Below are 24,786 nucleotides of genomic sequence, written 5' to 3'. Positions count from 1 at the left end.
CTGTTCAATTGAACATTGAAAGGATACTCATCAGTTGGAGTATGGCTGAACAAGCTGTGTCATGTGTTTATGATGAAGTACTATTGTGCAGTAAGAAAAGATGTGAGATGTGGGTTCAGAAAAAATATAGCAAGTCCTATATGATGTGAAGAAAACTGAAGTGAGAAGAACTATTAGACCATTGTGCACACAATATTATGATCAACAACTGTAAGAGGCTTGGCTAGTATGATCAATCCAATGATATAAGACAATTCCAAAGGGTTCTTGATAAAAAAATGTTAACAACCTCCAAAAAAAAGTATAAACAGAATTTTAATTTTCATGTCTTCTTTTTGTGCTTTTTTTGTGATATGGCTAATATGGAAATATGTTTTTCATGGTTTTAATGTATAATTAATAATCAAATTCTACTGATAATAAAAGTATCATTATTATTAATAAATTAATAAATAAATAATAATAAATAATTTTGCCTTCTCAGTGGGGAGGGGGATGGATAGAAAAGAGGGAAAGAATTTGGAACTCTAAATTTTAAAAAATAAATGTTTCAATATGAATGTTCAAGTGTTTAAATGAATGTTTAAAATAAACAAATAATGGATTTGCCTAAAAATTTTTTTGATTGATTTAATCATGTTTGTCTTAGTTCCTCATCTGTAAAATGAGCTGGAAAAGGGAATGGCAAAATATTCCAGTATGTTTCTCAAGAAAACCCCAAATAGTTTCACAAAGAGTTGGACACAACTGAACAATAACAACAAAGAGTTAACCATGACAAAAGTTAACCTAGTCAAAGGATAAATAGTTTCTCAACAATGTCTAAAATTCCAGGATTGACTTTACCAGACTTTTCCAGAAACCATCCTCTTCACAACATACTATATCTGGGTAGCTAGGTGGGCTCAGTGAATAGAATGAAGGACTTTGATGAGGAAGACCCAAATTTATATTTCCACCTCAGATACCAGCTGTGTAACCCCAAACATAATGTTCATTTTTCTCAGTCCCTTGTGTGTATAACAAGGATAATAGCAGCACTTCTCTGAATTGCTGTGAGGGTCAAATGAGATAATATTTGATTACTTTGCAAACCTTAATGCACCTATAACACTAGCTATTATTAGTCACATGCATTTCTCATTTAATCCCCACAGCATCTCTATGGCATTAGAAGTATTCGCTATTTTAAGCTATTAAAGCTTAAAACTGCACTAAAACTTTTGGGATACCCTGGATAAATGTCATTATCCCCATTTTGCTAAGGAGGAAACTGAGGTTTGGAAAAATTCAGCAATTTGGCCCATAATCACGTAATTGTTCGGTATCAGTGATAAGACTGGCATCTCCAAGTTTCCTGACTCTAAGCCCTGGTGTTTTTTGTTTTTTCTCTATTTTCCATTGTTTTAGCAATACCACATAAACATGGCAGATATACTTATTTACAGATTACATGCTTTACACTAAAAGTTTCTTATTCACTTATTCATTTATTCTCTAACCATTTATTAAGTACCTGTTATCGATGAACACCTTACTAGGAACAGGGGGGGAAAGAAAGATAACTTAAGATATAATCTTGACTTCTTCTCTATTGCTTAATAAATAACCAAACACCTTACAAACTGGCTCAAATTTACCTTAACGACGTTACTTTCGGGAATGACCTTTAACTTTGTGTTGTAACCAAATTGGACAACTAAGTCTGGATTAATGAACCCCCACAAAAGTGCTTATGTTATTTGAATTTGAACTGGATATTTCTATTGAATATGAATCCATGACCATATTTTACGTAATTTAAAATAGTCGGAATTTGAATACATGATGATAATAGCTAATATATAACTTCTAGTGGCTCCTTTTTACCTCCAGAAGCAAATACAAAATGCTCTGCTTAGCATTCAAAGCCCTTCATAACTTACCCCACTCTTGCCTTTCCAGAATTATTTCACCTTACTCTCCAACAGGTACTCCTTAAAATCCAAGAACAACTAGATGGTGCAGTGGATAGATCTGAACTGAAATAGGGCCTTAGACACTTTACACTTCTTAATGTGTGACCCTGGGCAAGTCCCTAAATTCCAATTATCTCACTAATAATAATAAAATAATAATAATAATAATAATAGTAATAGTAATAATAAGATAAAATCCAAGGGCTTTGTCTTCCTAGTTGTTCTATGAACAAGACTCTCCATCTCTTGGCTTCTTACATTCTCATAAGCTGTCCCTGAAATACTCTCCCTCCTCATCTCTGAGTTAAGTGATCTTTCTGGCTTTTTTTTAAGTCCCAACTAAAATCCTATCTTCTACAGGAAGCCTTCCCTAACTCCTGTGTCTTCCCTCTGCTAATTATCTCCTATTTATCTTTTATATACCTTGTTTTCTACATACTATCCTTAGTTTATATATATATTATCATTAGAGTGTAAGCTCCTTGAGGGCAGAGATTTTTTTTTGCTTATTTTACCCCCCAGGCCTTAGCACAGTTGCAGACACATAGTAAGTATTTAATAAATGTTTATTGGCTAATTGCTTTATTTGAAATAAGTCTTGTTTGTACCTAGTGAAAAATACTTTATTTACAGCTATTCTACAAACATCACAGTGAAATAGTCTCACATAGCATAGATGGGAAACATGGGATCCCCAGAGTTAAAACTTTAGAATTCCCTTTACTACCCAGGTAATTTTGTACAAGTTATTTTGTGCAAGTCATTTAATGGGACTCAGTTTCCTCATCTGTGAAATGAGGGGTTTGGACAAAATGAGTTCTAAGATCCCTTCCAACTCTAAAATTGAAATGAAATTAAATATGAAATATGTCCCTCTCATGTCAGACTTGTCAGTACTTTGAAATTGTCCTGTCCTGTGTTGTGTTGACCATCCATCACATGTGTCACCATTCCAGGACGACAAAACGGCTATAACATTCATCTTCTCCAATAATCAGTTTGAATAATCCTGTAATACCTCCGAAGAAAGATCACTCCTGTTCCAAGTTTTCTAGATATTTCTGTAGCAACCTTAAAGATGTCACTAATTGCCTACACCCTACATATTAAGTCCTTCTGAGTGGTACACTGTAAGCAAATTTGCTTATTTCTTGATGAGCAGGATACTCTCAGAATAACCTGGAAAGTCCCACATGAATTCATGCAAAATGAAATGTACTGTGTGCAAAGTAATAGCATGTTGTGGAAATGATCAGCTGTGAATGACTTTGCTATTCTCAGCAATACAATGATACAAGACTACTCTGAGGACATATGATGAAAAAGAACTGATTGTGTCTGAATATAGATTAACACATACTTTTTTAAACTTTATTTTTCTTACGGGTTTTTTTTTGAGGGATGGAGGAATCTATGCTTTCTTTTGTAACATGACTTTTATGAAAATGTTTTGTATAACTTCTTATGTGCTTTCTCAATGGGGAAAGGGTAAAGGAGGGAAAAAGAAAAAATCTGAAACTCAATGTTTTAAAAAACAAATATTTAAAATTATTTTATATGTACCTAGAAAAATAAATTATTAAAATATGCTTATTTTTATTTTTAATACCAGTATGTCTGTTTATCTATCTATATCTATCTGCCTGCCTATTTGTATGTCCATCTGTCCATCCATCCGCCCATCCATTTGTTGATCAACTGATCTATTCTTTTTTGGCCATATATTCTAGAATGAAATGGAAAGTTATAGAGCTCCATAGAATCTAAATAATGGAATGTGCTATCTAGGAAAACCTATAAGCATTATAGAGAAATATTTAAGACTGGAGCCAGACAGGGACTATCTAGGTCTATTCCTCCCCTTTTTGAAAACGGTTACCAAAACCCATAAACTTGAAGGACTTGCCTGACAGTGTCACACAACAGGTGATCCCTAGGAATAATTTTATACATAATACCATTTAGAGACAAGCATGGGGTCTTTGGTGGGTGCTACATTGACAAGCAAATGGCAGCTAGATAACACTGGATAGAACACTACGCTTGAAATCAAGAAGGCTCATCTTCCTGACTTAAAATCTGGCCTCAGACATTTACCAGCTGTGAGATCTTGGGCAAGTTATTAACCCTTTTTGCCTCAATTTCCTCATCTGCAAAATAAAAAAAGGAAATAGAGAAAATGGAGAAAAAAATAGCAAATCACTCCATTGTCTCTGCCAAGAAAACAATGGGGTCACAAAAAGTCTGACATGACTGGAAAATAACCTACCAACAACACTAACAAATAAAAATAATTATAATGTATTCCTCAAATCTGGATCCTGGCATTACCTTCTCAAATAATAAATTTGTGAAACTTTGTCAATGAATACTAATATAGTCAAAATTACCTCTTACTACATACAGAATATTGCCAAAAAGAATTACATTGTTCACCCCAAATACATCTTGTTAAGAAGTGTTTATCCCCTGGGATCCCTTAACCTGATATACTAGGAAAGGAATCATCAATTTCTTAAAATGAAGAGTTGTTATTCTTCTTGAATTTCTTGAAATTGTCCTTCCTCTAAGCTTAGCAAGTAGAATGCAAAGAATTCCAAATTTGTTTGGAGAAGATTTCCTATTCATGAATATTTTTAAAATGCCTTAAAATGGGATGCTACATTATGATGTAATGCAATGAGAACATAATGCCTCAGTGCTATTCTATAGGTTGAATGTACTAAATCCCCTCAATGGTCAGCCCTCATGTAAAGGAACTCCAGTTTTATGAAGTTTTTAAGAAGTAGAAAGCAATTATTCTCGGTGTGGTAATATATGCCCAATTCCCCCTTTGTTCTTCAAATTTAGTCAATTTGGATTTCTAGAGTAGTCAGTATTAACATTCACCACATAGATTTAGGGCTGAAGGAGACTTCAGAGGCCATCAAGTCCATTTTATAGGTGAGGAAAGAGGCTGACATAAGTTATGTGACTTGCCCAGAATCACAAAGCTAAGAATTGTAAGATGCAAGATCTGAATTTCAGACTTGCTTGTGGCAAGTCTAGTATGGCAAATCTAATATTCTATCTCCTATTAAGATGCTTTGCCACTCTAGAATCTGGAAAACAAATGGATGCCCATCAATTGGAGAATGGTTGGGTAAATTATGGTATATGAATGTTATGGAATATTATTGTTCTGTAAGAAATGACCAACAGGATGAATACAGAGAGGCTTGGAGCGACTTACATCAACTGATGCTGAGTGAAACGAGCAGAACTAGGAGATCATTATACACTTCAACAATGATACTGTATGAGGATGTATTCTGATGGAAGTGGATATCTTCAACATAGAGAAGAGCTAATCCAATTCCAATTGATCAATGATGGATAGAATCAGCTACACCCAGAGAAGAAACACTGGGAAAGGAGGGTAAACTGTTAGCATTTTTTGTTTTTCTTCCCAGGTTATTTTTATCTTCCAAATCCAATTCTTCCTTTGCAGCAACAACAACAAAATTCAGTTCTGCACATATATATTGTATCTAGGATATACTGTTATAAAAAATTACCTATGCATACGTACTGAGAAAAATGTTATAATTATAAAATTAATTTTTAAAAAAGATACTTTACCACTGAAAAGAACCTAATTTTAGTTATTGTGTAGCACCAGATCCTGAAGGTCACCATCTTTTACCCAAACCAATTACAGCAAAGATTTCATGACCCATAAAGACATAGAATATCAGCAATTAGCAAACCTGAAAGATAATTTAAACCCAAATTTTTAATTTAATAGATGGAAAAACTGAGGACCAGAGAAAAGTAGCGGGGTAAACCAAGAGGAATGCATTATTTTCTGGAAACAGAAATTTTCAAACAGCACATTCTTTATAGTGCTAAGGAGGAAACTTATTTTAGTTTTTACTCTACAATGAAATACAGTGTTTCTCTATCCTTTTAAAGTCATCCAGGGACTCTGTGAATAAAGCAGTAGACCTGGAGTCATGAAGAACTCAATCCAGCATCAGACTCTTACTAATTGAGTCACTTCTGATTACCTGATAAAATGGATCCATGGAAAAATGAAAGAGCAAACCACTTCAGTATCTTTGCCAAGTAAAACTCTATTAGGGATACTAAGGGTGGGACACAATTAAAATAACTGAATGATAGCAATTCAATCTCAGTTTTCTCAAAAGTTAAAAGGGAATCACAATATATGTCCCCAATTCACCTTTCTGAATTGTTCCTAAAGGAAGGACTGTTAAATTCAAAGAATTCCTCATTTATTTCATTTCATACAAAACTGTTGAAGTATTTAGCCTACTCCCTAGAAGAGACCATTTGAAAAGAAGTAAGTAGCTTGGAAAGTTTCACAAAAATACAAGGAGATGCACTGTGGCCCACATTCCTGAAAAAGTTGTTTTACTGGAATAATTAGGAGTAGATATGGATCTTCAGGTCAAGGAAACAATCTGAAAAAAGAAAACAATGCAATTATTGAAGAACAATCCAAATTTGGGGTTTAGTCACATAGCCAAAATGTCAAATTCAATTTCATTCCTTTTTTCCTCTTAGTGGATTGAAATATTTACTATTGGGCAGATGGCAAGAGTTACAGTTAAAGACCCTGTACACTCTAAATTCATCAGTAGAAATGACTATAGGTAAAAACAGTGTGAAAAGTTTCCTACTCCTTGGGTGTGATTTGAAAATCCCTAGGAAAACGTTGACCCTAAAAGATCCTTCCTATTTAGGTGCCAGCATAATTTAAAGTCACCAATAGGGAATTGGAATGTACTGGTGGTCTATATTTATAGCTGTGCAACTGGAAATTAATTTAAATGGTCATTTAGATTAGAATAGGCAATGAGGAGATAAAACTATCACTCTTTCTAGATGATATTGATGGTATACTTAAGAGAATCTTGGAGAATCATCTAAAAACCTACTTGAAACATTAAGAGTTTTAGCAAAGTTGAAGGATATTTGACCAACACAAATCATCAGCAATTCTATACATTGGTAACAAAGCCTCGCAGCAAATCATAAGAAAGAGAAATTCCTTTTAAAATAACCATAGATAAAATAAGTATTTGAATATCTACCTCTTAAGACAAACCCAGGAAATATATGAATATAATTATAAAACACTTTTTATACAAATAAAGTCAGATCTAAACAATTGGAAAAATATCAATTGCTCATAGGTAGGCCAAGCTAATATAATAAAAATGACAATTCTACCTAAGTTGGTTTACTTGTTCAAGGGCATACCAGTCAAACTGCCAAAAATTATTTTATAGAGCTAGAAAAATAGCAAAATTCATCTAGAAGAACAAAAAATCAAGATTATGAAGAGAATTAATGGGGGGGAAACTATAAAGGTTGGTGGCCTAGCAGTACCAGACCTAAAACTCTTGTTATAAAGCAGCAGTCAACAAAACCATATGGCTAAGAAATAGAGTAGTGGATCAGTGAAATATGTTATATTCACATGATACAATAATTTTTTTTACATTTTTTTACAACTAATTTTATAACTAACTTTTTTTTCACAGTACATATGCATGGGTAATTTTTTACATTATCCCTTGCACTCACTTCTATTCCGAATTTTCCCTCCTTCCCTCCACCCCCTCCCCTAGACGACAGGCAGTCCCATATGTGTTAAATGTGTTATAGTATATCCTAGGTACAATATATGTGTGCAGAACCGAATTTCTTGTTGCACAGGAAGAATTGGATTCAGAAGGTAAAAATAACCTGGGAACAAAAACAAAAATGCAAACAGTTTACACTCATTTCCCAGTGTTCCTTCCTGGGTATAGCTGATTCTGTCTATCAAATGGAACTGTTATAGATCTTCTCTTTGTTGAAGATATCCACTTCCATCAGAATACATCCTTATACAGTATTGTTGTTGAAGTGTATAATGATCTCCTGGTTCTGCACATGATACAATAAATAATGACTATAGCAATCTAATACTGGATAAACCCCCAAGCTCCAACTCCAGCTTCTGCAATAAGAACTCACTATTTCACAAAAATTACTGGGAAAACTGAAAAATAATATATCAGAATCTCAGATAGACCTATATCTCACACTCCTCACCAAAATAAAGTCATAATGGGTACGTGATTTAGGCATAAAGAGTGATAACTATAAGAAAATTAGGAGAGCAAAGGATAGTTTACCTTTCAGATCTTTGGAAAAGGGAGGTATTTATGCTCAAAGAACCAGACAACCCTATGAAATTCAAAGTGAACAAGTTTGTTTGTATTAAAAGGTTTTTACACAAAAGCAACACAGACAAGATTAGAAGGGAAGTACAGTGCTGGGAAATTTTTTTTTAATACCAGTATTTCTGACAAAGGCCTCATTTCTAAAATATATAAAGAACTGAATTTTTAGGAATACAAGTCATTCCCCAATTGATAAATGGTCAAAGGATAGGAAGAGACAATTTTCAGATGATGAAATTAAAGCCATTTATAGTCATATGAAAAAATGCTCTAAATCCTTATTGATTAGAGAATACAAATTAAAATAATTCTGAGGTACCACCTCATACCTCTTAAATTGTCTAAAATTACAGGAAAAGATAATGATAAACTTTGGAGAAGATATGGGAAAACTGAAACACTAATGCATTATTCGTGAAGTTGTGAAATAATACAACTATTCTAGAGAGCAATTTGGAAGTATGCATAAAGGGCTATAAAACTGTGCATACCCTTTGACCCAGCAGTGTCACTACTGGATGTGTATCCCAAGGATATTATAAAAGAGGAAAAAGGACCTACATGTGCAAAAATGTTTGAAGCAGCTCTTTGTGTGGTGGCAAAGAATTTGAAAATGAGATGATGATCATCAATTGGGAAATGGCTGAATAAGTTATGGTGTATGAAATAACAGAATATTGCTGTTCCATAAATCTGAACAAGCAGATTTTAAGGCCTAGAAAGATTTATATGAACTGATGCTGAGCAAAACAACCACAACCAGAAATACATTGTGTCATGATCAACTATAACAGACTTGGTCCTTCTCAGTGGTTCAGTGATCCAAGGCAATCCCAATAAACTTTGGATGGAAAACCCCGCTTGCATCCAGAAAACAAACCAAATGCAAAACAACACATGCTATGTTTACTTTTTTCTTCCTTTTCTTCAAATAAAAATAATTATAATATATTCTTCAATTCTGGACACTGGCATTATCTTCTAAAATAATAAGTTTGTAAAACTTTGTCAATGAATAGGAATATAGCCAAAATTACCTCGTATCTATATACAGAATACTGTCAAAAAGAATTGCATTATACACCCCGAATACATCTTGCTAAGAAGTGTGTATCCCCTGGGATGCTTTAACCTGATATACTGGGAAGGGAATCATCAATTTCTTCTTGAATTTCTTGAAATTGTCCTTCCTCTAAGCTTAGCAAGCAGAATGCAAAGAATTCCATACATGTAATGTAGGAAATGAAAAGTTGGTAATTTAGAAAAATATGAAAAGACTTGTACTTTGAAGGAAGGTGTTTGCTACCTTCAGAGAACTGAACAAGAATAATTTAATCTATGTATATATATATATGTATGTATATCTATGTGTGTAGGATTTAAAATATTTATGTGTATATGCGTATCTTTGCTTATTGTAGTCTTCTTGGAGGAAGAGGGAAGAAGAGGGAAAAAAGAATAAAGTTAAAAGTACATAGCAGAAAACAAAAGAAAACCTATGAGGAAATAAAGATGGATCATTTTGAACACAATGTGTAGTATTTATTATTTAGCTTTCTTGAAATGGAAATTTATTGCTTTAGATTTTGAATCCTCTCGTGTTCTGCTGTAGTCATTGCAAAGTTTGTTTTTCTTTTTTTGTTTTGTATTTTTAATGTGGGGCAAAAGAAAATCAGTCATATATTTGGAGACTCCCTTTTCAATGGAAAGATGTGTTAGAATCACAATGACAAAATTGAAAGGAACTCTGGGAATTGTCTAGTCAAGCAGTCCTGTAAGTGGGGTAGGAAATCTCTGAGAGTCCCTAAAACCCTTCCAGGGTGTCCGCAAGGCTTAAATTATTTTTATAATAACCTTTGAAATAACCAATATTTCAATTTTCATCTCTAATGTGTTAAATATAGTTAACCTCACATAAGTGAAAACTCACTTGTGTGTACAACTAGAAGTTCTCAAAAAATTTTAAGATTGTAAAAGATCATAAACAGAAAAAACTGGAGAACTAATTAGTCTTTTTTTGAGAACCATTAGTCTCAATCCATAAATCATAAAACTCAATCTTCAAACCATAAAAATGATCCCCTATTTCTTCTTTGAGCATCTCTAATTTAGTGAACCCATAACAAACTCATCTCCTTGTTAAGAGTCACTTATTTTTAAAGTACTTTGAATTTTTTTAGTAAAATGTTAGTAGAGCATTTCCTCCTAATAATTACAGGAAAATAATTTGATAGGGGTTTCAAAAGTCACCTCATTGTTAAGTCACTTATTTTTTTTATATTTAATAGTTTTTATTTACCAGATATATGCATGGGTAATTTTACAGCATTGACAACTGCCAAACTTTTTGTTCTAATTTTTCCTCTCCTCCCCCCTCTCCATGACAGGTCGACCAACCCCTGTTAAATATGTTAAAGTATAAATGAAATACAATATATGTATACATGTCCAAACAGTTGTTTTGCTGTACAAAAAGATCGGTAAGTCACTTATTTTTAAAGAACTTTGAATTTTTTTAGTAAAATATTAGTAGAGCATTTCCTATTAATAATTACAGGAAATTAGTGTGATAGGGGTTTCAAAAGTCATAGGATAAATAATAAAATCATGATAGATTTCAAAATTTTATATTTTATTTACATCTATATTACACATTATAAATAGTTATAGATTTATAGGTAAGAGCTGGAAGAAGGGACCATAGAAGCCATCAAATCCAATGCTAACTTTCGTTATTCAGATAAGGAAACTGAGGCACAAAGATAAGGGACTTGCCTAGGATCACACGGTTAAGGAGGGAGCTGAGACCGGATCTTCCCTCCTCCAAGTCCAGCGCCCCAGGAGTAACTGGGGCCCGGAGCCCTTTGGGACCACTCTGAGAAAATAACAAGTGAATTAACATATTTAAGTAAAGCGTCCTCCCCACTTGGAAACGCTCTTCTCCGTGTCTGTGGCTCCCTACAATACAAGGCTTGACTGTCTGTGCGGTTTTGGGGTGCAACCTTTCTCTTGGGACAGGCCTCCCGGCCCCACCCACCCACTGGAGCCTCAGTGACGTCAGGGCCCACCCCTCTCCTATGACCCGGCCTGTCCCGGCTCGGGACTTATAAAGCCGCGGATGCGTTAGCACCTCTGCTATGCGAGCACCTCTCCAGTGCCGCTGCTCCCGCCGCCGCTGCTATTGCCGCCGCTTGTCTCGCTGCTATTGCCGCCGCTTGTCTCGGTGCTGTTGCCGCTGTCGGGGATCCGGCCGTCCGGGGAGCCTCGGCTCTCGGCTCTCGGACGGGAACCTGCCCGGAAGGCCGCCGCTCCTTCCCCTAGTTCAGACGGAGCCCTGTCACGGAGTCAACTGCACCCCCTCTGCCCCGCTGTCCCCCAGACTGAGCCGCCGCCCCGAGAGGCCAATGAGAGCTCAGCCGCCGCCGCCCCCACGGACGACGTCGCTTCTATTCCTGTATCTCCTGGTTCTGAGCGCAGGTGAGCGGCTGGGTGCGGGGCGCGGCAGCCGCCGCCTTCTTCCCACGGGCCAGTCCCTAACGCGGTCTCTCCTCGGGAGCGCAGCTCGGAAGGGAGAGGCGGCTCTGGAGGCGAGCGCGCCCACTGCAGCAGGTGGCAGCCGGCTGAGGAGCGCTCGGGAGGCTTACCTGTAGCCTTAGCCCAACCTGCGCCCGCTGCTTCCCAGCGCTACCTGAAGCCTTCCTTAAAAGCTCCCAGATAATGACTAGGAAACATAGTCAATTTCTACATAGAGCGTTAGGATGGGCAGCATCCCCCTTGAACAGGTGGAAAACTGAGGTGACCTGGTCCAGTGAAACAAGTCCTACTGGTGCTGGAGTCGGGATGTGACTTATCTGTGTGACCTGGGAGAGAGAAGTTGCTTAAGGTCCCGGGGCCTGTTTCCTTGTGATTGTTATTAAAATGGCAATGAGCGCATTAATGTTCCAAAAATGCCTTTATGTATATTATCAGCTTTATGATCCTCACAACGATTGTGTGAGGTAGGTGCTATTGTTATCCCCATTTTACAGATGAGGAAAACTGAGCCTGAGAGGTGGAAGTGACTTAAGGGTCACACAGCTACTAAGTATCTGAGACAGGATTTGAATTTGTTTTCCTGGATCCAAATTCATTACTATCACTTTACAAAATGCCACACTGTAACATAAAAGTAATAGAAATCCCTTTTATATGATTTTAGATTCAATATGAGTCTATTATCTTATGAGGGTGACAGGATGTTGAAAGTCACAGGAAGAGCAAGTGTGTCTGATGAAGTCTTGTAACTTACATTGCCATTGCTTTTTATACTACTCAAATTTACCTGTTACCTGGAAGATCACATTTCCCCACAAAACTAGGAGGAGGATTGGTCTAACATGTAAGAGCCAGGGCCCACTATATGATCCATTGGAAAGCAAATATAGTCATTCCCTGTGGCAGTTTCATTTGGAATCAAACAATTCAGTGTTATATATGGAAGCATTTCCTTCCATAAAAAGAGGGGAAATAATGTTATGTCAGGTAATAGTTTTTGTGTGTATCATTATGATCTTATTACTGAAAGCTAGCAGTGCTACTTACTGTGTTACAGTCTCAGTTTTCTCATCTAGAATAAAAATTGAAAGGTTAGATTATATATGATCTCTAAGGTGTCTTCCAGTTAAATGTACTATGATAACTCATATTTGAATAGTACTTCATAGTTTATAGAACCCTTTCTTCCCTAGGAAGTAGCTAGTGGTAGTAAGACTCTTGATTCCAGTTTATATGACACAGGTTCATATGAAACTGAGCCTCAAGATGAAATCTGTAAGGAAACCTAGGCTTAAAGTAATAGCTTTTTTGCACATATCCTGTAAGTGACTTCCAAATTCCAAGAATTGTAACTTTCAAACTAGTGTTCTCTTTACTATACTATGTGGCAAAAAGGAAAGTACTAATAAAAGAATTAACACTGAAGCATCCAAATTTACGTCAATCTGCTTTCCCAAATGACTTAGTCTGCAGTCAGTGTACATGCTGTGACTTGGGTAGAAAGAAGCTCACAGCTGTTTTCTACTGGATGTGGCCAATCCACCAAAAATTCCTGCTTCACTTTCTTGTTCTGTTCCGTAGTGTGCCATCATGTTGCAGCATCAGATGCCAAAGGTACTTCTTATCCTGAGAAAAATGATTTGTTTTCTGGGGACCATAGCCCAGATAGACTTGAGTTATCTACAGTGAGTGAAATATCCTCAACAAGTGAAATATCCTCAGGGACTGAATATGACTACTATGAAGAGTATGAGGAAGACCCACAGATATCAGGATATGTCCTAGATGACTCAATCAGAGGTGAGTAAAAAAAAAAAAATCAAGTGAAAGGTGGCACAGGAATACAGGGATTTGCCAAACATCGTCTTAAGGGGAACTACCTTCCAGGTTTTCTAGTGGATCTCCTGCAAACACACAGCTATTTCTAATGCTTGGTATAGAAGTTAGTCATTAAGCATTCATTAAATATTGACTAATGTGCTAAGCACTTGCTAGCTGTGTGATCTTGGATAAGTCATATTAGCTCTGTTTGCTTCAGTTTCCAAGGAAATGATGGGATAGGGGGTACAGGAGATCTTCAAAAGCCAACCAAAGATCATAGAATTTAAGTCTTGAAGGAAGTTAGGGCAGCCAGTAAGCAGAAGTGAGGAAGGAGAACATTCCAGGGGGGTAAGCTAGTGAGAGCAAAGGTACAATCCGGAGAGGAGGGTGCCCCTTGGAAAGAATCTAAGAAAGCAGGTGTTGCTGGGCCATGAAGTAGGGGAAGGGGGGGAAGGGGAGAGGGAAGGAGTAAAGTGTGAGAAAACTGGACAGTCAGTAAGGGGCCAGGTTGTGGAGCATTGTTTGTTTGATCCTGAAGCTTTTTTCCTTTGATAGTTGCAAAGTGCATCAGGAATGTCTTAGAAATTAGTACTCAGTGGGTACCACTACACACTTTTGAGACTGGCTAAGATGACAATCTTAGCCAGATAATGATAACTGTTGGAGGGGATCTGGGAAAACTGGAATACTAATGCATTGCTAGTGGAGTTATGAAATCATAAAACCATTCTGGAGAGCACTCTGGAACTATGCCCATAGAGTTATCATACTGTGTGTACTCTTTGACCCAGCAGTGTCTCTACTGGATCTACATCCCAAAGAGATCATTAAAAAGAGAAGAGGATTACCTACATGTGCAAAAGTATTTGTAGAGGCCCTTTTTGTAGCAAGAACTGGAAATTGAGTAGATGCCCATCACTTGTGGAATGACTAATGAGACTGAAATATGAATATAATGGAATACTCTTAGAATCATCCTGCTGATCGTTTCTTAATAGAACAAGTTTTTGTTTTATTAAACAATCAACAGGATGATTTCAGAGAGGCCTAGAGAGACTTAACATGAACTGATGCTGAGTGAAATGAGCAGAAGCAGGAGATCATTATACACAACAATAAACAAGATTATGCAATAAGATCAATTCTTTAAAAAGCAGCTTTTTTCAACAATGAGATGATTCAGGCCAATTCCAATGATCTTGTGATGGAGAGAGCCATCTGTACCCAGAAAGAAGACTATGGGGATTGAATGTAGATCATAACATAGCATATTCACCTTTTCTGATGTTGTTTGCTTTTTTTTCTTTCATTTTTCCCTTTTGTGATCTGCTTTTGCTTGTGCATAATGATAATTGTGGAAATAGGTAGAATTGCACATGTTTGACATATATTGGATTGTTTGCTGTCCGAGAGAGGGGATGGAGGAAAGGGAAGGAGAAGGATTTGGGGAGCACAGGGTTTTACAAGAGTGGATGTGTTGTCCCTTTTGAAGATAGAAAGCTATTATTAAAAAAAGAAATTAGCACTCAGTGTAATATAGTATCCAGAACCCCCTCCAAACTGTGGTATGGTCAGGGAACTCATGTCTTGACTGCACCTGTTCATTATAGGCAAAATGTTTCGTATGTAAAATGAGAAACTTGGACTAAAATGATCTCTTTAAAAACCCCTTCCCTTCTTTGAATCCCTTAATCTGACTCATGGCTTTATTTACTAGATTATGAATAGCATTGAGGTCTTTCAGAAAGAAAAAATAATTTTGGAATGGGAAAACTTGACTTTGTCTTGTGTCCATGGTATGTACTTAGTTGTATGACTTTGGCAAGCCTATTCATATGTCCCAGTCTTGTTGTCCAGTGTTAAGTACAATAACAGTCTTTATTAGCAAAGAATTCCTAGGTAAATGTGAACTATTTTCTTTCTTTCGCTTTTTTGCACTTTTTTCTGAAAGTAATTATGTTGTTCCTAAACAATGAAAGGATCAGACTCCAAGAGATGTTGAGAAAATAGGTCTGGAGAAAAAAAAAAGTGTCAAAGAACAGATAATTGCTACAATAGTCATAGCTACAAAAGATTTTAAACTTTTAATGAGTTAAAAATCAGTCTTGTAAATAGTTTAAAGATAAAAAGTAGATCTTCATATATGAATTTATATCTTGATATATAGGTAAATGAATACATGGATGGACAAATGGATTGATATACAAAGAAAAAAGAAAGAAAAAAGAAAGATAGATAGATAGATCAATTGATCATCACAAATTGCTACAATTGCATTATATCTCTAGGATGCTGACTCTTGACTTCTTTTTCTAAATCAAAGAAACAAAGTTAAAAAGATAAAATACTGACTAAAACACTTTTACATTCCCTAAGAAAAGGGACTCATGAAATTACATCTGATATTTCAATATAAAAATGAGTACTCAATTTTTAAAATTAAAAAGTACCTCAGTAATTGCTTTAATTAATGTCTACCTAAAACATGGATCTGGCAAGAATCATCCTCCCTTTTCTTGAATGTCTCTTGGTCACAGTAGACTATGTCATCACAGTTCATCCTAGGGGTAGAAGGTTGGGCAAATAAGGGGAAGAGAAAAAGAAATTTAATAGGAATTTAAGTTGAAAAGAGTAAAAGGGGGCAGAATTTGTTTTTAATTTGTATAAAATTTAATTGAGAAGAAATGATATCAGAATAATTATAACAAAATAATCTGCCTTTATATATGACAGTTTGCTTCCATCTTAACTGCCTAGGCTAAATATTAGCAGAGAAAGAGTATTGAAGTGTATTATGAATTGGAAGTGTTTATCATAGAAAGTATGATCTATTTATTTTTCTGAACACCTCTGAAAAGCTATTAAGTTGAATTTCCATGAGGTTAGCCATCCATTGCATTTCAGTGACTCACATATTGTTTGTGAATGTACTTCTTTCCTTTCACCTATGAGATAAATAGAATAACGTTCACTGATTTTGATTTCTGTATATGGGTCCTAAAACCTGATCTGTGTATCTGGTTCTCTCCTCATCTATAGTCAGAGATTTTAGGATTGAATTCTTAGCTTGTGGTTTTTTATTGTTTACTTTTTATGTTAGATCACCAACACTTCAATTTGTCATCCCCTGTAAGTCTAGGTTTGCTTCAGTTTTCTGAGAATAATTCCCAACATGCTTTATCTAATTCTTTGTATGTCATGGGCTTTGGTGAAAGTTATTGACTGTAGGGGTGGGGATTTTTTTTTTTCTTTTCATTGTTCCCATATGATTTGCTAATAGCTTTTACAAATAAATTCATCCTGGAACTAAGAGAAATATGATTTATATTGCTTCCTCATTTCCCCCTCCTACCCTACTCCTAATCATCTTACCCTCTATTTTTGCATTATAAGTAAAGCAGTGTGCTGGCAAGCAAGAAACGCACACTCATGATATGCTTACCTCTGTTCCAAGAATTGCCCAGCCCCAGAGAGCTTACATCCTGGTGGGGGAAGACAAATCATAAAATAAAGGTGAAAAGTGTAGGGGGGAGTTTAGGGGGCCCCTACATGAAGACATGGGGGGCAGCAAAGTCCAGAGGATCATACACCATGGCAGAATTTATGTTGGATATAGTTAGGAAAAGTATTTGGAAGTAAACTTTTACACAAAGCTGATTAATGGAAGGTAAAGGGGGAAAAAAATCAACCTGAACTATTTAGCATCATAAAGATACAGAGAAATGAAATTCATTGACAATTGTAGAGGGCTAGTATTGAATAAGTCCATGTATAGGAAGGAGTGGTTCACCATCTCCCTTAACAGTTTTAATTTTGGTCATTGTTGAAATTTCTCTCCTGTCACATTTTTTAAAAAAAATCTCAACTCTTGGCAAGTGACAAAATTAATTACTCTGGGTCTCATTATTTGTTGCTTTAGGTACTGGTAAGAAAACTGACTTTAGTAACACTTATATCTAAAGCAATTTAAGTCTTGATCATAATGAACAAGTTCTAATTTTATTTCCTGGTTCATTTAATCCTAAATTTTCTTCATTTTATCATAAAATAGAAATGTATAGGAGCAAAAGCACTGAACAAAAACCCAGAGAGACTTAGATTAGTTTCATCTTTGCCACTTTTTGTCACATTTTAGCTATGTGAGCTTGGGAAAACTACTTGTCTCTTTTCTCAAATGTAAAATGAGTTGAACTCCATGATGATGACTTAGAAATCGTTCATTTGAAAGAACCATATTACAATATTTTCCTTCTTAAACATCAAAATGGAAACATTCCCATTAACAAAAATACTCTCTCTTTTCTCCAGTTGGACATTTGGTTAAACCCAAGAAAAATAGAACAGAAAGTGAAAAAAATTCTAACAAGACTGGAAGAAAAAAATCTAAAGGCAGAAAAAGGAAGCAAAAAAAGAATCCATGTAATGGAGAATACAAAAATTATTGTATTCATGGTGAATGCAAATACATAGAAAGCCTAGAAGCAGTGACTTGCAAGTAAGTATTCTATGCCATATTAATGTTTTCATTTCCTATAAACCAAGTCAGAGATCCTTGACCTTGCTTTTCAGAGCAATCCACCACTTTAATGTGTTATTTTTCCTTTAAAAAAAAAAAAAACAAACTTCTTTTTTCATGCTTTTCAATGAAAAAATAGTCCTCTTCTTGCTTTTTCATGCTTTTTTTTTAATGGGCAAGCTCTGCTACAAAAGCCTAATTTGGAATCAATTGAAAAATTATCTGTCACATAAATTAAGTGATAGTATGATTTTAAAGCTGTATAACAATCATTGAACTCATCAGTGGGTCATAAAATAGAACATAAAGAATAAAAAGGTGTGCCTTCTTGAAATATCACACCCAAACTAATCTCAACTTGTTTTACTACTGACAGACATTCTAATACACAAAATGGCATTGTAGGGTAGCAACATATTTTCCCTTCTACACTACAGTTGAATTCATATTTCCAAAACTTGAGATACTTTGTAGATAATATGTATGATAATAATTGACTTTTCAGTTTGAATTTCATTGTTTATCTGTGGGTCATTTGTAGGTGTCATCAGGATTTCTTTGGTGAACGATGTGGGGAACAATCAATGAAGACCCACAGTTTAGGGGATGGAGGTAATTCCATGACTGCACTGGCCATTGTAGCTGCTCTCCTTTCCGTGTTTTGCTTCTCAGCAATTGTCCTCATTTCCAAACAGTAAGTACAGCAAGATGCAAATCCCTGTTTCAGAACTTTTAGAATAGGAAGCAATTTTCCCAAGGCCACTCCCAGGATTTACTGTTGATTGTGTCAGAAATGTGCTTATGAGTAAGTTGTAGTGGTTAAATACTGTTTTATGACTTTGGATATAAAGGTGAAGCATGTATTGATAGCAGCTGCATAAATTGTAATGAAATTTGAACCATCATGAAAATTTAGTATAGATGATGTTATTTGGAGAAAATATAGAAACTTGATTGGCTATTGGTGCACACCTGTCCCCTCACCCCCGAATCAAAAAGGTTTTCAGTAATGGAAAAACGAATCCTGCTTCCATGAATCGAGATTTTTCTCCTGTGCAGAATCAAATCAACAAACATTTATTGAGCACTTAGTATTGGACAGAGATTTTATTAATGGCTTGAGCTACAAAGAAAGTCTAAAAGAATCCCTGCTCTCAAGAAGCTCACAGTCTAATTGTGGAGGAAGGGATAAAGAGACAACATGAAAACTCTGTTGTTGAATCATTTTCCACTTACATTTGACTCTGTGGGATGCCATTCAGAGATTTCTTAGAAGAGATGCTGGAGTAGTTTTTAGTGAGCCACCTCTGATTTCCTTGTGAAATACCGTATCTTTTTTTTTTTTTATATTTGATAATTTCAGAAGGGAATCAAATCTCCTTCACTCTGAGGAAGGAGTGGGGAGGTAAGGAACAAATTCAATGGAAAATAACCTGTCTTCTTGGATTTCCCTGTCCCCGTTACTCTATGCTTGACTCAGTCAGAAAAATCTGAGTTCAAATAACGCTTACTAGGTGGTCCTGGACAAGTCCCTTAAATTATCTAGATCTAGTTTCCTAACCTGTAAATAAAATTAAGGGGCTGAACTTGGCTTTTAAAGTCTTATCTGATTTTAAATCAACTGTAGTACAGTAGAATGAGTACTAACTCAAAACCTGGTTTCAAGTCTCATTTATGGTACTTATTGCTTGTATGACTTTGATTTCTTCATCTTTAAAATGATAAAAATGATAAAGTTGGACTGACATATAGCTTTCTGAGGTGTCCCTCATGCAAGTGGATATATAATGCAGTAACTGACAATAACAAAAGATAAGAGATTTGCTTTAAGAAGTGGTCCTTTTCTTCACAATTGATTAATAACTCTTAGAATACTCAGCAGCCCAGCTGGATGAGTACCAGACTTCAAATCTAACTTCAAATCCTTATCTGTATGATCCTTAAAAAGTCACTTAATCCTATTTGCCTCAGTCTCATCTGTACAATGGGCTGGAGAAAGAAATGTTGAAACTACTCTAGTATCTTTGCCAAGAAAATCCCAAATGGGATCATGATCAGGCACAACTGAAAAACAACTGAAGAACAAAAGTCAGGGTCCCATACTCTTAGAATCTAGATAATTTTAAGAATACCACCATTTTTTTATTCTAACCAAGGGAAGTTACTATCAGGGAAGATAAAGTGCTAAATATTCAACAATGGGATTCATAATCTTACTAAAGGAACTTGGGAAACATTATGGATATGTGAGCCTAAATTTTAAGTCTCAGAAATTACTCTGACAAAGGGAATTGTGTATATATGTACCATACCAGTCCTGCAATTCAGGAAATGAAGCTCTTTTTTTGTGGTCATTACTATTATTACTGCCTATGCAAATCTTGATTTGATTACAAAGAATGATGAAATATGACATCCAATGTTGTTTTATTATTCACATCAAACCAGAGGTTAAGTCTCAGGTTGCATATACAGCTAGAATCTATTTTTTCTGCTAATATTTCAAAGTAGATGGAGAGAAATCTTTAGGCAAGGTGCACTTAAGCAATTAGTTTTATTTGAATGAGAAAACTAGAGGGGGGAAAAATCTTACCTTTTCCTTAAAAATGACTATTACCCCCTTATTCTCTTCATCATTAGCAAAAGACATTTATAATTCAATCTGAGGAAAATAGGGGTTCAGAAGGAGAAAATATTTACTTTGGGAAATTGTTATGGAAGCAATTTTTATCTGGATCTTAAAGATGATATGTAGAAAAAAACATTTTTCAAACATTATATGCAGACACTATACTAAGTGCTTTGTGTATTTGATACTTACACTCTGGGAGGTAAGTGCTGTTAGTATCCCTATTTTATAGATGAGGAAATTGAGGCAAAAGGGATTATGTGGGTCACACACCTAATAAATATCTAAGACCTGGCTTGAATTCATGAAGATGAGTTTTCCTGATTTCTAGGTCAGTTCTCTTATGTATTGAGCCACCTAGCTGACTAAAATAACTCTGTAGAACAAACCCTTGATTACAATGAATTCTTTCCCCACAGGATTTGGAAAGCACGGTACAGGATTCATGACCAAAGAAATGAAGAAAGAAAACAGCTCAAGAGAGAAAATAAAAATGGGATCATTGATGTATAGCTGAATGTAGTTTTCCAGGTCTGTGTTTTTACATGGGATTAATTGTAATAACATTCATTTGTTTGAAGGTGGGAAATAACTAATATGAGGAGGGGGGGTCATTTAAACAAAGAAATATTCTTGTATACAGGTAGACAAAGCTGACCATGGTAAATTAGTCAAATCTAGTTTCTGTGCTGAAGCATCCCATGATGGGTTGGGTGAAGTTTCCATCTGGTCTCATTCACAATTTCAAGAGGCAACACAGTTGCTTTGGTTATTTATACTTGAGACAGATTCTGCAGATGTAATGATTCTCATCTACTGGAAGTAAGAGCATTATTGTCGATAGCCGAAGTTTTGAAAGAAAGCTCTTAACTATGTGATATTGAATTGAATACAAGATAAATTTCTATAAATAAGACATAGAATTAATGGCTGTAGGAAAGGAGGCCTGCCATTTTAGCTTTGAACACTGTTTTGTAGGGAGGAATTTCATACAAACTTGCCACTAACATTCAGGACTGTTTCAGGGGTTTTTCTCCTGATTCTATGCTACTAAATTAGATATGTTTCCTTGAGAAAAGTGAAAATTAATATTTTGTTACCAATGCTCTATACTTCTAATTGATCATATAAACACATGCAATTCTTTGATTGAAGCTATAAAATAACAAAGATAGCTGTGATTGTAGGACTGAAATCAGAATGCAGGATGTTCCTCTAGTCAGAAATTGTATGTAATCCTTTTTTTTCCACTTTTTTTTTTCTTAATCTTGATTGGGAAAGAAATTCATAGATTTCTCATGGATAACACATATATTTTGTTTCTTAACAGACTATTCAGCTACCTGCTACATCATAGACTGCCACATCACAGCCACAAATATAAAGCCTTTTTCTTGAATGTCATCTTGCTTTATTTTTGATGTTTTTTTTTTTAATTTTAAAATGTCAACTTTTATGCTGAAAGATTTAGTATTTCTGTACATACAGAAGCATGGAAAAACAAAATATGTTTCCATTTGTAAATAGTTTATTTATTATTTAATGGAAGTATATTTATTTTATAGTTCATTAAACTTTTTTTAAAAATTAAATTGAAAGTTCTAAGTATCATTCTTTGGTATCTCAAGAATTCCGGAAATTTTCTCCATTAAAACAGTTTTATCATCCTTCTATGTTACTTTTATTTGTTTCTATAATGTCAGAAGACATTCTTTAATTGGTAAAATATAAATGGAAATGCAATTAGACTTATTTAGTCAATTTTGCAGACGTCTCCTTAGTATTAAGTCTCATAGATGTTCTCAGGAAGCTCACATTCTAGTGGGGAAGACAAATATATATCCAAACCAATTTAATGAACATTTTATTGTTAAATGTAAATACCATGAGTCTCAGGTATTAAGTTCTGGGGATATATTTTATTCATTTAATTTAAATGCAAAACAAGAAAAAAATTTCCATGCACACAGGAAAACCTGAAAAGAGGATTCAATATAAAACAAAAAAAAATCCATTTCATGAAAACTTATATAATAAATCTGAGAATACAATTAGTAAAAAGTAAGGCAGATTTTACCCTCAAAGAGCTTACAATCTAAAGAGGGAAACAATACAGAAAAAGGCAAGAAAATGGGAGGGAAACAGGGTACTATGGAGATTTGGGGACATCTTTTCTGAGAAGTTGATAGTAGGCAAAGCAGCATACACAAAGTAGAGTGAAAAGACATGAGAGTCCACCTTCTGGCCTCTGTAAAAGAAATGTATTGGGAGAAATTTGTTAATCTGATCCCTGGTCCTTCAAAAATAGGAAAAGCTCAGAAAAGTGGTATCTTTGAGGCATAATTAGCAGCACAATGGTAAGCTTAATAGTTATAAGCTTTCTTGGTAGAGGGTCTCTTTCTGTGGAAATGAAAGTAGGAGGGCAACAGATGCAGAATGGAGTTAAGAAATGTGAGTTTCATCTGAAACATAACTGCAAGTCAGATGGAAAGCTCCCATGAATCACATAGATGGTATTTTCTAATGTAATTTCCACCAAGAAAACCATATCCATTTTCTTGATGTTGAATTAATTGATATCAAAGGCTTTGATAAAAAATTTATTTTCTAGTGACTATTGAAGAGGCAATTGTCTACTCCAATTTCTGCAAGAGCTAATTTCCTAAATGATAGCTGTAAATGCAAGGTCAATGTTCTGGAGATGGGTTTGGGCAGGAGAAAGAGAGAGACAGATAGACAGACAGATACAGAGAGACTTCTATTTTCAGGGCTCCTAGCTTCAAAGTTCTCGTTTGTCTCCATTGGAATTTGAAGTGTTAGTAAAGATGGCAGCAGTTGTTTGAGTTACCTGGCACATATCATCTTCTGACTCTCCCTTTAGGGTACCTTGTTCCTCAAGTTAGCATTCATTTTATTTTATTTCTTGAAATATTATTTTTAATTCCAAACTTAAGCCAAAAAGATAATTTTTATAGACAAAGAACTAGGAAAGAGGATTGCAAATAAAACAATATATGGGGGAATATAGGGGGAAAGGAAAGATAAAATTATAACTTGGGGAAAATAAGATGGTGAGAAATACAGAATTAGTCATTTTAACTGTAAGTGTGAATGGGATGAACTCCCATAAAACAGAAGCAGATAGAAGACTGGAGTAACAGCCAGAATCCTACAATATGTTGTTTACAAGAATTCACTTCATCTACATTACACTCTTCACTCTACATCTTGCTTCTTAAGATTCTTTGAAATCATCTCTTTCATCACTTCTTATAGCACAATAATATTCCAACATACTCATACTACCATCTGATGGGCACCCTCTTTAATTTGCAAGATGTTGCTAATTTTCCCAAATAAGGAGAACAATGAAGAGCATTTCCCAGATCACACCCAGTAAGAAGTAATTGAACCTATGCTCTGAACTAATGCTGAACAGATTGATACCTAGCATATTTGGACTCGTCACCAAAAATTGGGGATAGAAATAGAGGAGTAAATCCATTGAAGATGGTCAGAATTGCCACAGAGACTAGGAATAGAACTCTTGAAAATAGATGCATAACTATTACAATTGAAGAAAGGTCCTTTGTTACAACATGGAAGAATAATAAGTGTAGATAAAAGAAGGGGGGGATAACAGTGAAATGAGTTCTACGAAGGTTTGTGGGAAATTATTCACTCATCTCACCTTGTTTCTACCCAGAGTTTCTACCACTGTGACAGGTTTTTTGAATCTGAAAAGAATTGTTCAAAACCACTTAGCAATTGCTTTTCATTAATGGTAATCCTCTTAATATTATGCACAGAGCAACCAAAAAATTCCCCACTAAAGGAGATACTTTTCTTTTTAAGAGGATTTATAGTTTTATTTTTATTTGAATGCCAATTATATATTTCACATGAATGAATCTTATTCATAAGTAATTTCCTATTTCCTTAATTCACTTTGACATGGGAAACACTCATTCAATAGATGTTTATTAAATACCTAAAATATATGAAGGGATGTTGAGAAATACAAGCATATGGGTCAGTATATACACCCCTGCTCAACAGAAGACTGACTCTTATACCTCTAGGATAGCA

General features: G+C 35.1%; 1 protein-coding gene and 1 long non-coding RNA gene across 2 annotated transcripts in view; one reads left to right on the top strand and one right to left on the bottom strand.

Moving 5' to 3' along the window:
• The window catches only part of LOC141545772 (uncharacterized), a 121,388-nt gene extending 110,226 nt beyond the window's left edge, over window positions 1-11,162 (bottom strand). Inside the window, exon 1 of the long non-coding RNA XR_012483134.1 lies at window positions 10,973-11,162. This is a non-coding gene — a long non-coding RNA (uncharacterized LOC141545772). The remainder of the gene's footprint in view (window positions 1-10,972) is intronic.
• A 166-nt stretch (window positions 11,163-11,328) lies between these two features.
• AREG (amphiregulin) lies at window positions 11,329-22,364 on the top strand. Its single transcript, XM_074272524.1, has 6 exons — window positions 11,329-11,674; window positions 13,313-13,531; window positions 17,861-18,047; window positions 18,610-18,762; window positions 21,117-21,228; window positions 22,028-22,364. The coding sequence occupies exons 1-5, from the start codon at window positions 11,335-11,337 to the stop codon at window positions 21,208-21,210; spliced, it is 993 nt and encodes a 330-aa protein (XP_074128625.1). The 5' UTR covers window positions 11,329-11,334; the 3' UTR covers window positions 21,211-21,228; window positions 22,028-22,364.
• Window positions 22,365-24,786: the final 2,422 nt, after the last annotated feature.

The sequence above is a fragment of the Sminthopsis crassicaudata genome, chromosome 6, assembly GCF_048593235.1.
Source record: "Sminthopsis crassicaudata isolate SCR6 chromosome 6, ASM4859323v1, whole genome shotgun sequence".
NCBI classification, from domain to species: domain Eukaryota; kingdom Metazoa; phylum Chordata; class Mammalia; order Dasyuromorphia; family Dasyuridae; genus Sminthopsis; species Sminthopsis crassicaudata.
This window is presented reverse-complemented; position numbering and strand designations above follow the sequence as displayed.

What these genes read in the sequence shown, in the direction of transcription:
- AREG (XM_074272524.1), top strand. Translation starts at nt 11,335, where the DNA reads ATGCGAGCACCTCTCCAGTGCCGCTGCTCCCGCCGCCGCTGCTATTGC. An exon ending in TCTCCTGGTTCTGAGCGCAG is followed by an intron (nt 11,675 to 13,312) that starts GTGAGCGGCTGG and finishes TCTGTTCCGTAG; the next exon opens with TGTGCCATCATGTTGCAGCA. An exon ending in CCTAGATGACTCAATCAGAG is followed by an intron (nt 13,532 to 17,860) that starts GTGAGTAAAAAA and finishes TCTTTTCTCCAG; the next exon opens with TTGGACATTTGGTTAAACCC.